The sequence below is a fragment of the Danio rerio genome, chromosome 15, assembly GCF_049306965.1.
Source record: "Danio rerio strain Tuebingen ecotype United States chromosome 15, GRCz12tu, whole genome shotgun sequence".
Taxonomy (NCBI): domain Eukaryota; kingdom Metazoa; phylum Chordata; class Actinopteri; order Cypriniformes; family Danionidae; genus Danio; species Danio rerio.
In genome coordinates, this window is record NC_133190.1 from 37,286,065 (window position 1) to 37,305,000 (window position 18,936).

General features: G+C 35.9%; 2 protein-coding genes across 6 annotated transcripts in view; one reads left to right on the forward strand and one right to left on the reverse strand.

The window, feature by feature from the left end:
• The window catches only part of bag6 (BCL2 associated athanogene 6), a 50,133-nt gene extending 39,490 nt beyond the window's left edge, over window positions 1-10,643 (reverse strand). For 2 of the 4 annotated variants that reach the window (XM_073923368.1, XM_073923367.1), the window contains exon 1: window positions 10,339-10,643. The gene's annotated coding sequence lies outside the window, so the exon portion shown is untranslated. 4 annotated transcript variants of the gene reach the window in all.
• A 5,952-nt stretch (window positions 10,644-16,595) lies between these two features.
• lta (lymphotoxin alpha (TNF superfamily, member 1)) overlaps window positions 16,596-18,936 on the forward strand; it is a 6,856-nt gene continuing 4,515 nt past the window's right edge. Inside the window, exons 1-2 of one of the 2 annotated variants that reach the window (XM_073923057.1) lie at window positions 16,596-16,796; window positions 17,845-17,963. In XM_073923057.1, the coding sequence (XP_073779158.1) occupies window positions 17,853-17,963 (111 nt within the window). In that variant the 5' untranslated portion in view covers window positions 16,596-16,796; window positions 17,845-17,852. Of the gene's footprint in view, window positions 16,797-17,832; window positions 17,964-18,936 lie in introns of those variants that run through there. The other variant, NM_001024821.1, reaches the window with a different exon arrangement.

The following is an 18,936-nucleotide window of genomic DNA, read 5'->3' on the forward strand; positions in this document are numbered from 1 at the left end:
TGCTAACATGCTAGCTCGCTAGTGTTTTACCTACCTCGAGACGCGATTATTTCCTTTTTGAAATGCGTCGTTTTGCATATACGTTGCGATTTAGGAGTTTGTTAATAGTGTGATGGTAAGTTGTGCTTGTTGGTATAAAACCGACTAACGTTAGTTAAAACATTACTAATGTAGCGAAGCTAACAGCCTCGCGCTAACATGCTAGCCGGTGTTGCGCGACAAGCACAAGGAAGTAAACGATGACGTCACGACACGTCACATTGACTTGCACGATTAAAAAGTACAAACAATCTTTTTGCCTTAAACAAGTAATTTAATAACAGTAATTTAAGTTTAGAAGCAGCAATGCTACAATTTGGTTGAACATGCAATAATTATCACTGTTTACACACTTAATTCTTTTATTTACCACATCACTCAATGTAAATACATCGAAATATCACCAATAACAAACTAAATTCTCATGTACACACAAAATCTTACACACTATTATGCCAACTTTCAGGAATTACAACACACAGCAATGAATTTCAACAAGCATCAACGGATGTTACATTTTATTTGATTAATTTACTTTATGTTATGCATCATAAACAATAGCTTATTTTTATTTCAACTAACATCTGTGTAAGAACATCATGCAGACATTCAGTCATTCATTTTCCTTCGGCTTAGTCCCTTATTATCAGGGGTCTCCACAGCGGAATGAACCGCCAACTTATTCAGCATAGGTTTTACACAGCGGATGCCCTTCCAGCTGCAGCCCAGTACTGGAAACACCTATATACACTCATTCATACACATTCACTACGGTTTATTCAATTCACCTATACCACATGTCTCTGGACTGTGGAGGAAACCCTCGCCAACATGGGCAGAACATGCTAAGTCCACATAGAAACGCCAACTGACCCAGCCAGGATTCAAACTAGAGAACTTCTTGCTGTGAAGCGACAGTGCTAACCATTGAGCCACTGTATTGCCATTATACAGATAGTTACAGCATATTTTTTAGGCCTATATGTGTCATTTCTTGACACGTAATGTATGCTTTCCCCTTCAGCGGTGGTCTGTGGAACAATCGAAGACCACAGTTTCCATCTTTCATTCCATATATCAGTTTATTTTCTGGTTGGAAAAAGAAAATCGTGAGAACACAAACTGAACAGTCAACATTGCAATGTCAACACTGAGATCCACAAAGATGATAAGGGGCCTAGTGAACATTTTAAAAGTGGGGGGACAGCTATATAACATACAAAAATGTATGCTTAATCACCTGAAATGGTCTGTTTCTAAAAGTGAGGGGAATACAGCAAAATACAACATACTGCATATGTATTTTTTTTTACATAATTTTGGTATGAATGTTTTTCAAACACTCCTGATATTGTAGATTGGGTTGACCTGGTGGTCTGTTAATATCTTAATGTCATCATTTTGTTTTGTCTGTGTATGTTTTTGTTGACTCTGAAAGTACCTGTTGACTTGAATTAAAAAAAAAAATCTCCAGAGACAGGGGAAGAAAGACGAGAAAAGGTTACGTACTGTACATATGACAGAGAGTGTTAGTAGATTAGCAGATTAGCTTAGTTTCTGTAGTTCTGACAAAATAAAAGTAACTGATAATGCTCTGCAAAAAGAGAAAACAGTGACGCAGCATATTAATTAGGCTACGTGTGAGTACAGTGAGGGGGCAATGGAAAATGGAAAAAGATGAAAGAAGGTGGGTCAACTTGGGAGCGAGAGTAGAGGAAGTGGCCCTGTGGAACAGTGCAGAGGCGTCTGCTAATGAGAAGACCCGTTAAAGCATGATATACATCAACATATGGCGTGCAGAAACAAACGTAGACTGTGGTTATCGCCATCACAAGCATCTGATTTGTTGTAACTGAAACATAAATGCAAGTCATGTGTTCTACTTGCTCGTCGAATCCATCATTTAACAGCTCATTATTATTAGTTAACAGCATAAGAGTTTGAGCTGCTCTACATTTTACATGTATTCAGTTAGCAGACACTTTTATCCATTGCAACATATACTGCATAGACCAGAAATGACCAAAGTAGAGCCTGTGAGCCAAAGTTGGCACGTGGTAACCTTTGATTTGGCCCGCCGTCCCATCTAAAAAAAGAGTGAGAATGATGGGGAGGTGGTTGGGGTGAACGCCTTTGACAGAGATCGTCATTTTGAATTTAACGTAACCTTTTGTTTCTATGTTTCATTGCTGAGCTACAAAAAAAGCCAACAAAAATTAAATAATTCAATTAAATCTAAATAAATCAGACTTTTAAAATGTAAATACTATCAGATAAGGGTGACATGGTGGCTCAGTGGTTAGAACTGTCGCCACTCAGTAAGAAAATTTGCTGGTTCGAGCCCCAATTGAACCAGTTGGCATTTCTGTGTGGAGTTTGCATGTTCTCCCCGTGTTGGGTTTCAAGTGCTCCCGTTTCCCCCACAGTCCAAAGACAGGCGCTATAGGTGAATTGGGTGGGCTAAATTGGGCATAGTGTATGTGTGTGAATGAATGTGTGGCTGTTTCTCAGTATAAGTTGCAGCTGGAAGGGCATCTGCTGTGTAAAACATATGCTGGATAAGTTGCCGGTTCATTCCACTGGCGCAACCTCTGATGAAGCCGAAGGAAAATGAATGATGAATGGTACTGCGTTAGTTAATATGATTTAAAGCACCATTTTCCAGTTATTTTTAAATATTACACAATAAATTAGGAAATTACCCATGGCAAATTTAATATGTATGGTTTGCTATATTTATATTTGGCCCACAGCCCTCAATCAAGTTTGCTTTTTGGCCCTTTATAGGAAAAATTTTGGGCACCCCTGGCATAGACTTTGTTCAAAAAGTACAAGACAGCAGTATGGGTTACAGGAAAGTGAAAGCATTTTCAGCTGGATGCAGTTAAAGGTGCACTAAGCAATTTCGTCAAAAAACTTTTGACTTTAAGTGTCTGACTACTGATACTGTCAGGTTTTCTGTGTTCGGGACTGGGATGAGAAGATTATTCCATCAACCGGGAACACTGATAATATGAAGGTTCTGAAAAGTGAACACCATCTTTTAAAAAGAGTGCATGTGAAAAAGGAAGCTTCAAACTTGTATATAAAATATGCAGACACACAGAACAAAACTGCTATTTAGCATCTTGCAAGGCAATTGTGTGTTGCAGTGACTGATTAAAGTTCACAGAAATCCATTATAATTGCAGTGGGCGATTTGGCGGCTTGATGATGCATTGACTATTCTTGCACTGCTTGATGAGTAACATTTCTGCAATGTTAAATTATAAAGGTAAATTTGTTGCATAGCAAGAAATGCAAGTCTAGAGTTTATTTTCTTAAATAAGTAATACAGTGCAGACAGGTAGTTTCAGATTTGTAAAATAATCTGAATTTGAAGCAGCAAAAGTCATTTTTGAGTGTTAATTAAATGGAACCATTCAGAGACACAAATCACCAAGAATCATAATTTCAGTTTAAAATGTGTTGTTTTTTTATGTATTCCACTCAAGAAAATGTCATGCTTAAAGTACTAAAAACTATTTCAAGATTAAAGTGCTAATAAGTTTTGTTTATTCTTTCACTTACTGTCTTTCGGCTCATTTCAGCAGTACGTTGTGCAACCTTCAGCACTGGGAAACACCAATTCCCACACAAAATGGCCCATATCAGATGTTTTTGGACTGTGGGGGAAACAAGAGCACTTGAAGTAAAACCAAGACTCGACTCAGGGATCCTCTTACTGTGAGGCGAGGGTAGCCCCAGGTAGCACCGAATTCTGGCCCAAATTTGACATAAAGCTGGCACAGCAAGCATTCATCTGGCACTGGCATACAGCATGTGGGCCAAACATGGCCTAGTTTGGCAAAGGTGGCACTGTCTTTAAGAGGCACACAAGACTTTGGCCAGATGTCAAATGTAGTATTTGGCCCATGCAGGTGTTAAAAATTGATGTGTGGGCCATGTTAGTTTGGCCTATCTTGACCCACATTTAAAATACATTCAAATTATATAAATAAAAAAAAATTCTACCAATCAGGTAACTTTGAGAAAAAGCATGCCCAATGCTTCATGGGTTTATCAATTTCATTGCAATCATGAGACACCAACATATCCGGCCCAGTTATGGGTTATTATGGCTGACACTTGGCCCAGATATGGTACATGTTTGGCCCTTGTCTGGAAGCCAAACTTGGTCCAGTCATGTACTGTAATTCATTGTATGTGGGGCCAAGCAAAAGCTGATTGTGTAGGCCAGAGCTGGGCCAGATAAATTATGCTATGTGGGTGTTAACCACTGATACTGTGTTTATTAAAATCGAATATATTAATATGAGCAAATCAGTGTCAATGAGCAATGGTTAGAGTGGTTGCAGAGGTGAAAGTTATTGGAAACAACCTTTTTGTGTGTGTACCAAAATATAACACAGTGAGCACAGTGATCTTATGAAGAATTCTCACACTCCCACAGGTCACCAGCAGATACAGAAGTCTTGAGATGTATTAATCAACAAATGAGTATTCACAGGTGAGATTTCTGTTTTGACTATTTTAATCTCAAGTTTGACTGTGACTAATATTTTGTTATATAAAGGGACAGTTTACACACCAATTCTAGCATGATTTACAGTACTCTCCTGCCACTTCTTCCAAACATGAGTTTATTTAATGTTGAGCATAAACAGGAGATGTTTTGAAGAATGTTGGAAACCACTGACTTTTAGTATTTTTTTCACAATAATTGTCAATGTAATTCTTTAAACGTTCTTCTTTTGTGTTAAAAAAAAAAAAAAAAACTCATGGTGGTTAAATGGTTGAGTATATTTCCATTTTCAGGCATCTATCCCATTAATTTAGGATTGATTTATTACATCAACTAAGATTTCAATAACCTTAACAGAAATAGAAACCAACAATAAAAAGAAGTCAGCTTGAGTGGAAGATGCATGCTGGAAATATAAGCGGATTTATATGGAAATATAAATTATTCCCTAATTTAAATGAGCTATTCAAATTACAAACAAACAAACAAACATAGACACCTTTGAGTATATATCTACATGAAGCAGTAAAGCAGCATGCAAATGATTCCAGTTGTTGTTTCAACTGTGCCCACGCATTTTAACCAATAGCTTGGATATTTTTAAAAATGATTTTAATACTGGTTTGTTTAGGAGTCAGACAGACTGGTTTGAAGGGTTTATTAATAAAAACAAAACAATGACTTAGTCACAAATCAAGTACAACAGGCATTCAAATTTACAGCAGAATAAAACTACAAAATGTTCCATTTATTTTATTCGTGGAAAATGTATATTTATAGAGCTTTTCCATGATTTTTGAGAATAACAATGCCTGTCCCACAATATTCTTTTCCAGGCTTGGAACATTAGATTACATTCCAAGCCATGAAAGTGTTGGACATTTTTGAGATGTTCCATGCTAAAAGGAGAATTTCTATTTGCCCGTTTTGACAATGTAATGTGGACAAAGTTTTTTTTCCAATACCAATATTGGTGAATAAAATTAATCCGATATGACAGACCTAACTAAATAAATGTAAATAAATAAAATAAAAGTGTCAATAAAATTGACAAAAAATCTTTTGTGCTTTGTTAATTTGCTGGACTCTTGTTAAACTGCTCTATAGTTCATTGTGAGTGACAGAGGTGTATCTAACTCTATGCAAAGCAACAAATCAGTTACTTTTAAGGTTTCATTTCATTACTAAAACATATTCACAGTTAGAGACACTGGGCCCGTTTCAGAAAGGATGTTAAGTGAAAACTCAGTGTATTTTAACCCTGAAATCAGAGAAACTCTGCGTTTTCTGTTTCAAAATGGCAGGTTTGTTAAACTCGAGAAAGCAGAGAAGGCCAAGCTTGTTTCTTAAAGAGAGGTAACTTTAAGTAAGAGTCAGTAAACTGTGGTAACTTACTCTGTGAACCTAACCTGGGCAGGAGCAGATTTTATTCTCTAAACTCCTCCCCTTTTTTAAAGACACAGCGTTATTTCTCGCCTTAGCCTTACGCTTCCACTCACCTATTTTAATGATCATTTTAGAGAAGCACATAAAAACGGTTGATGGAAACGTCATGATGCACATAACTTTTGGAAATACGCATAAAAACACAAGCATAACTGAGTAGGACAAACTTTTATTCGATAGAAAAGATGCACATAAACTATGGTGGAAACACTTTTACTGAACAAATTACAGTATGAGCATTTAAAAAATGCTTGTTGTAAGAGATCATATGATGAAGAAAATGTGTGTGAATGGTCAAACCAGCAGGCTGAGCACACTATAACACATCTTAAATGTTGTTTTGCTCATTCTAAAATGCCTTAACCATTTCAGTATTAATATTGTTATATTATTAATGACCTCCAGAGCATCTGGAACATGTTAAGAGAGTCTGTTCTCCGCGTCTCGTGCCTTCAAACACCCCCCTGCGTTCATTGTGTCAGTATTGTCTTCTGAGGTGCAAGTACATTTATTAAGTAAAGAAAAGACTGACGCAGCCTCTTCTACCACAGTAAATTCTGTTTTTACAGTTGATATCTAATGCCTGTTTAATCATGAAGTGACGATGGATGGAAACCCTGCTTTACTGGCACATCTTTAATGTAATATTACAGTTTTGCACATAAATGTAATTAATATATTTGGATGGAAACATAGCTATTGCTTACATTTCAGTCACACAAACAACAAAGTCACGTACGAGAATAGTTTGTCTTTTTTAATAAATATTTAGCTTGAATTCACTGACAGGGACAAGTACTGTTACTAGATTATTGGGATTATTATTCTTTCTAAAAATGATTGTTTAATTCTGCTTAAATTCTAAATGTCATATCAACCTTTATCACTTGATCAATAAAAAAGGCAGACACATAAGTGCACTTTTAAATCTATTAAAACTGATCAATGTGTATAAAAGAAGCAGCATGTGTAAAAATTTTATAAACGTCACACATAACATTACTTATTTATTATACTTAAATATTTAAATACTTTAAATTTAAAATTCGCATTAACTTGAGCTGTTTTTCCCACGCTGTTTCATTGATGCAGTGGTGTTGCTTTTTAAAATATGGTCATATTTTCTATAACTTTGCATGAGCAGAATCAAGTTCAGCTGGAGAAAGAAATGTTAATCTCTTTTTTTAAGATGTTACTATAGTCACTCGTAATATCTGCCCTCCATTGATAATGCCTCTTTATAGTCGCAGTGTGTGCGCTTAACTCTGAGTTGGTCTACTCAAAGTTGATCCGCTATTGTGAAACCAAAAACTCAGAGTATTTAATCTCTCGACAAATTAGAGTTCAATTTTAAACTCCAAGATGGTTGAACCTCCTTACTGAAACAGGCCCACTGTCTTTGTTTTCTGTATGTGTAAAATGTATTGGTGTGTGATGTTTCCAGATTTAGCTTCAGACTATGATTTTGTCAATATAACAATATATTTTGAATATTGAAATGATTTTAGAGTTTTCAATTGCCATCCATTGAAAAAAAAAAGCCACATTACTATACGGCTTGTGTTATTCACATCGATGGTAAAAGTCTGGTACGACCCATTTGATTTATGGTGTTGAGATGACATTGTAAATGAAATTGTGCATCAGTATAAGAATCAACCGATTGTACTTGGATTATATACATATTCGATTATCCAATGCTATCTTCGGGACATTTTAGGTTGCCCCAAAGCAATTTTATAGTTAGACCAAAGCTCTTCTATGGCTTTTATTTTTTTTTATGGTGTGAATGAGGGTGTATGGGTGTTTCCTTGTGCTGGTTTGCAGCTGGAAGGGCATCCGCTGTGTAAAACGTATGCTGGAATAGTCATTCCACTATGACGACCTCTGAAATAGAGACTAAGCCAAAGAAAAAAATGAATGAATGAATGGTTTCCATGGATCCATAACCTCCATGTTCATACAATTTGTCAAAGATAACCAATTATTTTGTTATTGAGAACAAAGCCAGTTATTTACTCCATTTATTCTAAAAGATTAGATTTTTAATGTGAGTACATTTTTCCATTTCCTCAACTTTGAGTAATTCATCTTGTAATGGTCTGTCTTCTTTATACCATTATCAGGTTATAGGTTTTGTCATCATTGCCAATAATATATGAAATTAATATCTAACCTCCTTTTCAGCTTTATTAGGCATGACCCAAAGTACTTTAAGTCATTTAGGAATACATACAAAGAGCAAAAATATTGTTGATAGCAGAGTATACAAGTTTTCTAAATTCTCAGTTTCGTCTGCCTCTTCTACCATCAGTAGCTTTCAAACATAACGAAACAAAAGACGATGGTTTTGATTCTGCTGGGTGGAATTATGCAATCGAGGAAATGGTCCATTGTTTATACACACTTGTTTGCAGTAGTCAGTTTCTACTTCATCAAAAAGTAGTGTCATTAAAGATGGCCAACAATGATTGGTCAGCAAAAGATGTGACACATATCTAATCCAACACAATAGTCAAAAACATGTATTATGTATTGTGAAAGTATTTTGGCCCTAATAAGAGAGTAGTCACTAATCTAGTACACTCAAAAAATATGTTTGCTGTTTGTTTAAAATGCTTATTTATAATAAGCTGAAACAACACAATTCTTGAGTTTTTTGGGGGGAAAACTTAATTGTTTTATGTTCAATCCACTTAAAATTGTAAAAAACTAATAAGTTAACTTAATTCCTTTCCGAGAAAAATGGGGTATACAGCATGCACAGGGACATTTAATTTTCAGTCAGCCAGCCCAAGTGCTTTTCAATGGAGTTTCTGCGCTAGCCTGCTGCTACTGACGTCGCTAGTGCTTACGTGGTCTTTCATTTCGTTTTATGCTTGAAAACTAAATGAATGCTGAAGTATATTTAACTGTCTATTAATTTAGACAGTTTAATGCTGAAGTACATCATTTTAATTACATTACAACAACGATTCTGTAAGAGGAACCTTATGGAATCGGAAATAGTCACACACACCTTTCACCGAAGGTTTAGCATTAGCTAAAAATCAATAGCTGTACATACACTTACCGGTCACTTTATTAGGTACACCTTACTAGTACCGGGTTGGACCCCCTTTTGCCTTCAGAACTGCCTTAATCCTTCATGGCATAGATTCCACAAGTTACTGGAAATATTTCTCAGAGATTTTGGCCCATACTGACGTGATAGCATCACGCAGTTGCTGCAGATTTGGCGGCTGCACATCCATGATGCAAATCTCCCGCTCCACCACATCCCAAAGGTGCTCTATTGGATTGAGATCTGGTAACTGTGGAGGCCATTTGAGCACAGTGAACTCATTGTCACGTTCAAGAAACCAGTCTGAGATGATTTGTGCTTTATGACATGCCGTGTTATCATGATGGAAGTAGCCATCAGAAGATGGGTACACTGTGGTCATAAAGGGATGGGCATGGTCAGCAACAATACTCAGGTACTGTAGGCTGTGACGTTGACATGATGCTCAATTGGTACTAATGGGCCCAAAATGTGCTAAGAAAATATCCCTTACACAATTACACCAACACCACCACCAGTCTGAACCTTCGATACAATACAGGATGGGTCCATGCCTTCATGTTGTTGGCACCAAATTCTGCCCCTACCATTCGAATGTCGCAGCAGAAATCAAGACACATCATACCAGGCAATGTTTTTCTAATTTTCTATTGTCCAATTTTGGCAAGCCTGTGCAAATTGTAGCCTCAGTTTCCAGCTCTTAGCTGACAGGAATGCACCTGGTAGTCTTCTGCTGCTGTAGCTTAATCTGCCTAAAGGTCAGAAAAAGCTCGAACCAGTCTGGCCATTCTCCTCTGACATCAACAAGACATTTGTGCCCACAGAATTGCCGCTCACTGGATATTTTCTTTTTCGGTTCACTCTCTGTAAACTCTAAAGCTGGTTGTGCATGAAAATCCCAGCAGATCGGCAGTTTCTGAAATACTCAGACCCGTCTGGCACCAACAACCATGCCGCTTTCAAAGTTAATTAAATCACCTTTCTTCCCCATTCTAATCCTCAGTTTTAACTGCAATAAGTTTCTGCCATGTGATGAGTAACTAGCAGTTAGCCAGGTGTACCTAATAAAGTGGCCGGTGAGTGTATACCTCATTGATCATGTGGAAACCAGCATTTTTTACAGTGTAAGTGAAAACATTCAACAGTTTTACTTTCAAATCCACTATTTTTCTCTCATATTGGATTTAAAGCTGATCTGTTTGTAGCAGCTGCACAAAACATCAGTTGGGAAAGCACAGGGCATTTGGTAATGATTGTGGCTAACCTCATGAAGAATGTCACCTCACTGGTTTCTCCTGCAGTCAGAATGCTGCACATAGTTTGCCGCAGATGCTCCCGATTTTAGATCTCAATCTTTCAGTCCCTCTTCCCTCTTCTCTTTCCGTCTCTTTCACAGGTTGTAAACACACGCACGGGCTATTGTGCGAAAACACACACACAGCAGCGGTCTTTTCCCCCTCCCCTACAAATGAAAACAGAGAACAAACTTTCTCAAATCATGTTAAGCAGATTGACCTGAAAAAAGTACCAAACGCGAGCATGAGATTTTCCCACTGCAGAGTCTCCGCCCACAATCAGTTACTGACCTTCTATTCATATCTCCGACATCTGATCTTATCAAATGCAATATCTGCTTGAGTTTCCCTCTTATTAACAGTACCACCGCCTTCATTAAAAAAAAACCAAAAAATCCGGTTTGATGTTTCGCTTTACACCTGTGCTTAATACAGTATGTGATTCTGTAGTTTGGTATTATTGTGCTCAGAGCAGTAAATTCCATAAATGCTACGAATACTATCAAAAAGTACCACAGTTCTGAGATGTTAGTATAAAAGCTGTGTATTCTTTGAATTACAGTTGAGTACCATGGTACATATGCTAATCTATTAATTCCCAATCAGTCATTTCAAAAGAATTCAGGGTGTTTTGTCAAAATACCTTTGGTTGTGTATTTATAAGGTTTGATTAACAAATAAGATAAGAAAGTTTTGACATAATAAGGCAAAATACTTAAAGGTAACTTGTATCTTTATTAAAATATTGTTCTATACACTGGAAAATATATACAGTTGAATTCAGAATTATCAGCACCCCTGTTTATTTTATTCCCCAATTTCTGTTTAACGGAGAGAAGCTTTTTTTTTTTTTTTTTTTAGCACATTTCTAAACATAATAGTTTTAATAACTCATCTCTAATAACTGATTTATTTTATCTTTGCCATGATGACAGTAATTAATATTTGACTAGATATTTTTCAAGACACTTCTATACAGCTTAAAGTGACATTTAAAGGCATAACTAGGTTAATTAAGTTAACTAGGCAGGTTAGGGTAATTAGACAAGCTATTGAATAAAGATGGTTTGTTTTGTAGACTATCGGAAAAATATAAAGCTTGAAGTGACTAATCATTTTTACCTTAAAATAGTTCATAAAAAATGTAAAACTGCTTTTATTCTAGCCGAAATAAAGAAATAAGACTTTCCCCAGAAGAAAAAAACTATTATGAGTCTCTGAGACATACTGTGAAAATGTCCTTGCTCTGTTAAACATAACATGGAAAATATTTGAAAAAGAAGAAGAAAAAAAATCAAAGGGGGGCTAATAATTCTGACTTCAATGTTAATTAACAGTTTCTATACTTTGCGTTGATATATGGTTGTGAACTGCATTATGGGACAATGATCTATGCTCTGTTGACTTTTGATGTTGAAAATTCATTCATTCATTCATTCATTTTCGTGTCGGCTTAATCCCTTTATTAATCCGAGGGTCGCCACAGCGGAATGAACCGCCAACTTATCCAGCACATTTTTACACAGCGGATGCCCTTCCAGCCGCAACCCATTTCTAAGAAACATCCACACACACTCATTCACACATACACTACGGACAATTTAGCCTACTCAATTTACCTGTACCGCATGTTATTGGACTGTAGGGGAAAGAAGATTACCCGAAGAAAACCCACGCGGCCGCAGGGAGAACACGCAAACTCCACACAGAAACGTCAACTGAGCCGAGGCTCGAGCCAGCGACTTAGCGACCTTCATGCTGTGAGGCAACATAACAAAATGCATAAAAGAAATAATATATATAAAAATAAGTCTGTAAAATAACAGAAAATGTACTGACAGTTTATTACATGGTATTTGTTGTGTATATACAACACCAACCAAGACAATATATCAGTTTAATCTATTAAAAATGTTAATAAAAGTCACTTTTTTGGAAACTTTTTAAGGTAAAAGTTGTTAGAAAAAGGATCAAGGTCCCATAATGCAATTCAAAAACATAAATAAATGAGAAAAATTAAAACATGAATCAGAAAATACGAAAAACTGTAAATTTATGCATATTTTTCACAGTGTAAGACTACTCGACTCATATGCGGTTTTTCAAATACTATACAATATGGCAGGGGTCGGGAGCCCCTGAGGGGGTCATGGGAAAATGACAAGGGGTCGATTGGTGATTTCTAAACATCAAATTTTTTTTATTAAACTATTAGAATTACCATATTTTATCCACAACCTACAGAAACATAAAATAGAAGTTAATAGTTGCATAAAAAACATGCAAAAAAAAAAAAGCCATCAGCCTTTTAATGACCTTTTTTATAAGATTTTGTTCATATTTATAACCACCTCTAAGGAATATGGGGGTCATAAGTCACTGACATTATTACTTGGGGGTCCTGGGCTGAAAAATTTGGGAACCCTTGCAGTAGGGAATTATGTTATTTCAGAAATTCAATGGCTGCAGTCCCCATGAATATGCATACTTTTCCAGTTTCCCCCACAATCCAAAGACATACAAGTGAATTTAATAAACTAAATTGACCAAAGTGTATAAGTGTGTGTGAATGCGAGAGTGTATTAGTGTTTACCAGAACTGGGTTGCAGTTGAAAGGGCATCCACTGCGCAAAACATAAACTGGAATAGTTGGCGGTTCATTCCATTTTGGCAACCACTGATAAATAAGGGACTAAGCTGAAGGAAATGAGTGAGGATTAATGAGTTGGACGAGTGTGGCCGAAACTGGGTATTGTCTGAGGTGGTAATATATTTGAATTTTTCCTTATTCAAGAAGTGTGTTTTATATAGCATGAATGTGAATAACTTGAATGTAATTAACACATAATATAATCACAAGACATACTTGTTTCAGTTGCATCACTTCTCTTAATATTTTCTTTCTTGTGACTTCATAGTTAACACAGTAGACAGATAGCGATCACTGGCTGACTGAACTTTACTTTTAGGTTTACTAAGTTCAATGTAATTAATAGATTTACATAATAATGTTACCCACATACAGTTAATATGTATTTGTGTTACTTTTTGAAAGTTAAATCATTAAATTCTATCTTTACTCTATAAAATGCCTGACAATGGCGGTAAATAGGTGTAATATGAATGGATTTCGTTGCACAATTACTTCTGTTTATCTCTCAGTATAGTTTCAACCAGACCGGTTTGTGTCACAGGAAGTGTTGTACATACATATATACATACATGTTCAACAAGTACCATAACTTGAATGGATTTGTGGATTTATTTTTATGATTATCATTAAAGACTATAAAATACACAAGACATGTCAACCATATAGTTTTAAACTGGGAAAAGTGTAACCAGGGATTCGGACCAGCCGTGAGTTCCTTTCTGCAGATTTTGAGAGATTTTAATGTTAAAAAATGAAACTAAAGACAGTTATTGTTTAATTTTATTGGTGGTTCCTGATTTGAAATTTAATCATAAACTTGCCAAGCAATTTTGAAGAGTTTAATGTTTCCTCATTCAGATAGAATGGGAGAGGCATTTCAAAGATGGCCGTAGATTAAAATTTCTTTCCTTAAAGGGACTTTGCTATCATCCATAGGTAAACAGCCATTAACATCATAGGTGGAGAAAGTCAATCACAGAATTTCCTGGATTTCCTGTTCTGGACTTTAAACATTTCAGGACTCTTATGAAGGATGAGTGAGCTCTTGGATTTCATCTAAAATATCTTAATTAGTGTTCCAATGATAAACAAGGTCTCAGGAGAACAGCAACAAGGGAGAGTAAATAATAACAGAGTTTGAATTTAAGGGTGAACTAACCCTTTCAGAAGAATGTGGGTGCACAGTATTTCCCCTTCAAATAAATGGCTACAATCAACTGCTTGGTTACCAACATTCTTCAAAATATCTTCTGTTGTGAGTTCACTTTCAGAAATAAAAGCTATGAAAGCTGTCACTGGGGCAGTACCTTTTCAAGTTGCACACCTTTGTACCAAAAGGGTTTATATTGGTACATTAAAGGTACACCTTTTAAAAAGGTCCAGCCCCAGCAGTGGTGGAAAGAGTACTGAAAAATCTGACTCAAGTAAAAGCACCATTCCTTGCCCAAAAATGTAGTTCAAATAGTGTAAAAGTATCTGTTGTAAATATTATTCAATGCGTAAAAAGTAGCCCTTTTAAAAAGTACTCAAGGGTAGTGAGTATTATACTATGAAAGTCTAACGCGTTTACATGCAATTTGTGCATGTATGTGAGTGAAAACGTAACATTCTGTAGTGCACTTAGTGATTGTTTAAGGCCATTTCAGTCAGCCAGTTTAAACAGTCTCTGGTTTATTGTGTGTGATGATTTTAGATGTCTTCTTGGACACTTCTTTTTTTTTTTTTTTTTAAGATTTATTTTTGGCCTTTATTGAGAGGATAGGACAGTATTAGACAGGAAACTAAGTGTGAGAGAGAGGGGGTGGGGGGGTGGGGGGATATGGTCAGGAAATGTCCTCAAGCTGGGAGTTGAACTCAGGACGCCCTGAAGTGTTACTGCACCATATGTCAGCGTTAACCACTAGGCTATTTGCACTGACTTCTTGGGGTACCCATGTTTTGAGGTAGTTTAGTATGACGCAATTTAGTTTCTATGTGCAATTTCATTGGACAGAAATCAGAGGACTTATTGTTCTACTTTAGCCAATCGCATAGACAAGACAAACATAAAGTAGTGACTGAAGGAAAGTAATGGGTAAAAGAACCAATACAGCACTAAAAATGTACTCAAGGGGAAGTAAAAGCATTTTTTGAAACTACTTCCTGAGAAAAACTACTCAGTAGCAGTCATTTGAGTATTTGTATTTGTTACTTTATACCACTGAGTCCCAGTGACAACGGTTGTACCTTTGTTTCTTACATATATTATGAATGTCATCATTAAATTCCCAAGTATCTACAGTGCTCCGGATAATTGAGTACAACCCATTTTGAAAATTATTATTTGTATTAATTTCTCAGTAAATATAGGCAATGCATTTTAGTGCATTTAAACAAAACAGATTTATTAAACAGATATATGTATTAAAATAATAATTTAGTCACCAAACATACTAAGAAATTAAAAGATAATACAATTCAAGCTAAATATTGCAAAAACAAAAAAATTACAACCTACAAAATTTCAACAATTTTTTGCTTCTCTTGATTTTTCTCTTTTTAAAATTTGTATTTAATACAATTTTTTTTCTAACATATAAAATTGGGTGTAATACTTTTGGACCGTTATTGTAAGTTATTTTGACAGATAAGCTCCAGATTTGGCTTCAGTACTGACTAATCGAATGTATATGCACAAATATAATATTGTATAGGTTCCTATTAAAAATATGAATTTAAAAGATAATTTGTGAGGCGTGCACTTATATATGCTGAGCACTGTATGTAAACAGTCCTATTCTTTCAACATAGAGAACTGTTCTTCAATCTAAAGGATTTCTGCATATTAGAGCAACAAGATGTTGTGTTTGTGCATTGATGGAAGGTGGTTGGGTTCACAAGTCACATACACTAAAGAGATAGGGACAGTGTGTTTGTCTTTGTGTAGGCTGTTGTGTAGGAGTGTGTGGTATGCATAGGAAAGTACAAGCGACTGATGGGGATGTCCCAAAGGGTTTAACACTTCCAAGAGAAAAAAGAAGAAACAGGGGATCTGGGTGAAAAAAAAAGACAACAACTTGTCAGTGCAAACACTGTTGTTGCCTTCCCCTGGATGAAAAAACACAATCGCATACACACACACACATAAAAATAATGTCTGTAATATCTCCTAAACCAGAGTGTGCTCTTTTAAATCAAATCTGGTAGAGTGAAAGTGCATAATGGGACTTCTTCATGTTGTCAACATAAGCCAATGAACAACATAAGCCAACATTTTTTATCTTCATCCTTCCTGTTTTGCCAGTGAAATCTCAGCACCTGTTCAGCAAAAATTTAATTATTGCAGTTTTGTTTTTTATTTGAGGTAAAGTGACAGCTCATATTTTGACTTCACTATGGAAAATAGTCCAAATATGAGTCCTGTCACTTTCAGCAACCTTCTAACTCATTTCTATAGTATGATTTCAAGTACGATGATTTTCTGACCATCCACCTTCTCTGATGTTTCCAACCACAGCCACTACCACCGAAAGAAGCAGAAGAAAACATACAGAGAGAGAGAGAGAGAGAGAGAGAGAGAGAGAGAGAGAGAGAGAGAGAGAGAGAGACAGAGAGAGAGAGAGAGAGAGAGAGAGAGAGAGAGAGAGAGAGACAGAGAGAGAGAGAGAGAGAGAGAGAGAGAGAGGTCCATGGCAAGAAAATGAGAGCATGAAAAGGGGAAACCCTGTGGGAGAGGCCATGTCTAGATGCTCATTGAGTCAAACAGCCACATTTCACACTACAGCACACACTAAGGTGAGTGAAGCAATCTTTCTCATAATCCAATACTGACTATCAATGTTATTGCTTAATGATCATAAGATAACGGTGCCATTTGATTATCATTCTCTTGTAGCAGATACTAAATCAGATATTAATTGAAGGATTTTTGCATATAGCCACTAATAGATGACAAGTGTAGATCCTCATATGTAAGTCAAATGTAACCTATAATATTCAGATAAGAAGTCAAATGAGATGCAAATACCTGAACCAATTGTTCAAATGTGAATGTTATCACTTAAATCTAAATATATGGACTCATTCTGGAACTCATCTGAAGAGGTCATACTGAGTCTTCAGTTTGATTTATGATTGATTTATGATATTGATTTTATTTTTAAACTAGACTGATAATGTCTAGGTCAATCTGATTAATGCAGCTCTACTTCAGATAGTATTTTTAATTCGATTCTCAGATATGTGAGATGAACAGCATGTATTTGTAAAACTTTAGAATTGTTTAAACTTTATACTATTGACAGCAAACACTGTTCAAAAGTTTCCTTCACCAAATCAATATGTCACTGTGGTAGTAAAATAAACAAAATGAAAAGATAAAAGTCTCATCAGATCAAATAAGAAAAATGTCCAGCTTCAAAGTACCCAGAGTACTCAGAAGGTTACATTCAACCCACCTGGAGGTGAGCTGGGTATCTTTGTGGGCATCATGGGAATTCACCTGACTTAGGTGAAAAGCAAATGCACCACTGCTCTTCTTATAGCCATGCACGCGTGCATAACTACAAACCACAGTGGAAAGAGAGTGGATGGCCTGAGAGTTTGAGCATATGTGATTATTTATATAAGAGCACTGTAAGATTCAATAGATTTGCTCAGCAAGTTAGTTGTTTATCTTCATTGGCTGTTTTATTTGCGTGATGTTGTGCTTTCTAGGCATCTAGATCAAATCCATGTATTTAGGTCAGTAGGCTGTATGGTGGTTTCTTCCACTTCATTCAGTGTACATGTATATCATGGTTTTCACCGATGCAATTCTTTCCTTTCTCTTGGTGTCTGCTAGTCACGGAGATGACCGGCCAGAGTAACCCCAGGTTCCGCCTCCTGATTGGCTGGTGCTGCCTGATGAGCTCAGCTCTTTTGATGATGACCGTATATCTCGCGACAAGTTCGAACAAACAGGTAAAGTGAACTGTTAATAGTCATTCAGTCAAACCATGTTAGGATTCAATCTTTTATTAACTCGTAGCAAAGTATTTTTTTGTTCTTCATTTAGAGGTAAAAAGACATTTGAAATATTTTAGCCAATATTTCCTGACATTGCTGCTAAAATGAATGTAAATACATGCCATGTGTTTCCCTGTAAAATAGTATTAACCCCCTTTTCGGATGATATTAAATTAAAGTTATTAGCCTTCCTGTGATTTTCTTTTCAAATATTTCCCAAATGATATTTAACAGAGCAAGCCATTTTTCGCAGTATTTCCTACAACATTCTTTCATCTGGAGAAAGTCTGATTTGTTTTATTTTGGCTAGAATGAAAGCAGTTTTTAATTTTTTTAAAACCATTTAAGGTCAATATTATTAGCCCTCTAAAGCAATATTTGTTTATGTCTACAGAACAAACCACTGTTGTACAATGACTTGCCTAATTTACCTAAATAACCCTTTAAATTGCACTTGAAGCTGAATACTAGTATCTTAAAAAATATCTAGTAAAATATTATGTAGCTTCTGTCATCATGGCAAAGATAAAATAAATCCATTATTAAAACTATCATGCTTAGAAATGTGCTAAAAAATCTTTCTGTTGAACAAAAACTGGGAATTATATACAGGAGGGCTAATAATTCAGGAGGGCTTATAATTCTGACTTCAGCTGTATATGGTAACTCGACATTTGATTACTATATATTTTCTCAAAAGTTCAAATGTCTTGTTATAACCCCCAGTAGCCTTCCAGGGTTTTTCTGATGAGTATTTCAATGATGCAGTAATTAAAATAAAGATGCCGCTAGATTTACAGCAATGACAAAACCGCAGTTAATAAAACATCTGATAACTTTGTTGACATTTTTACTTGAGGACATCTGATAGACTAAACAGAGGATCTGGTCAAAGAAGGAGGGGTCAAATGATAAGCACATTATGGTG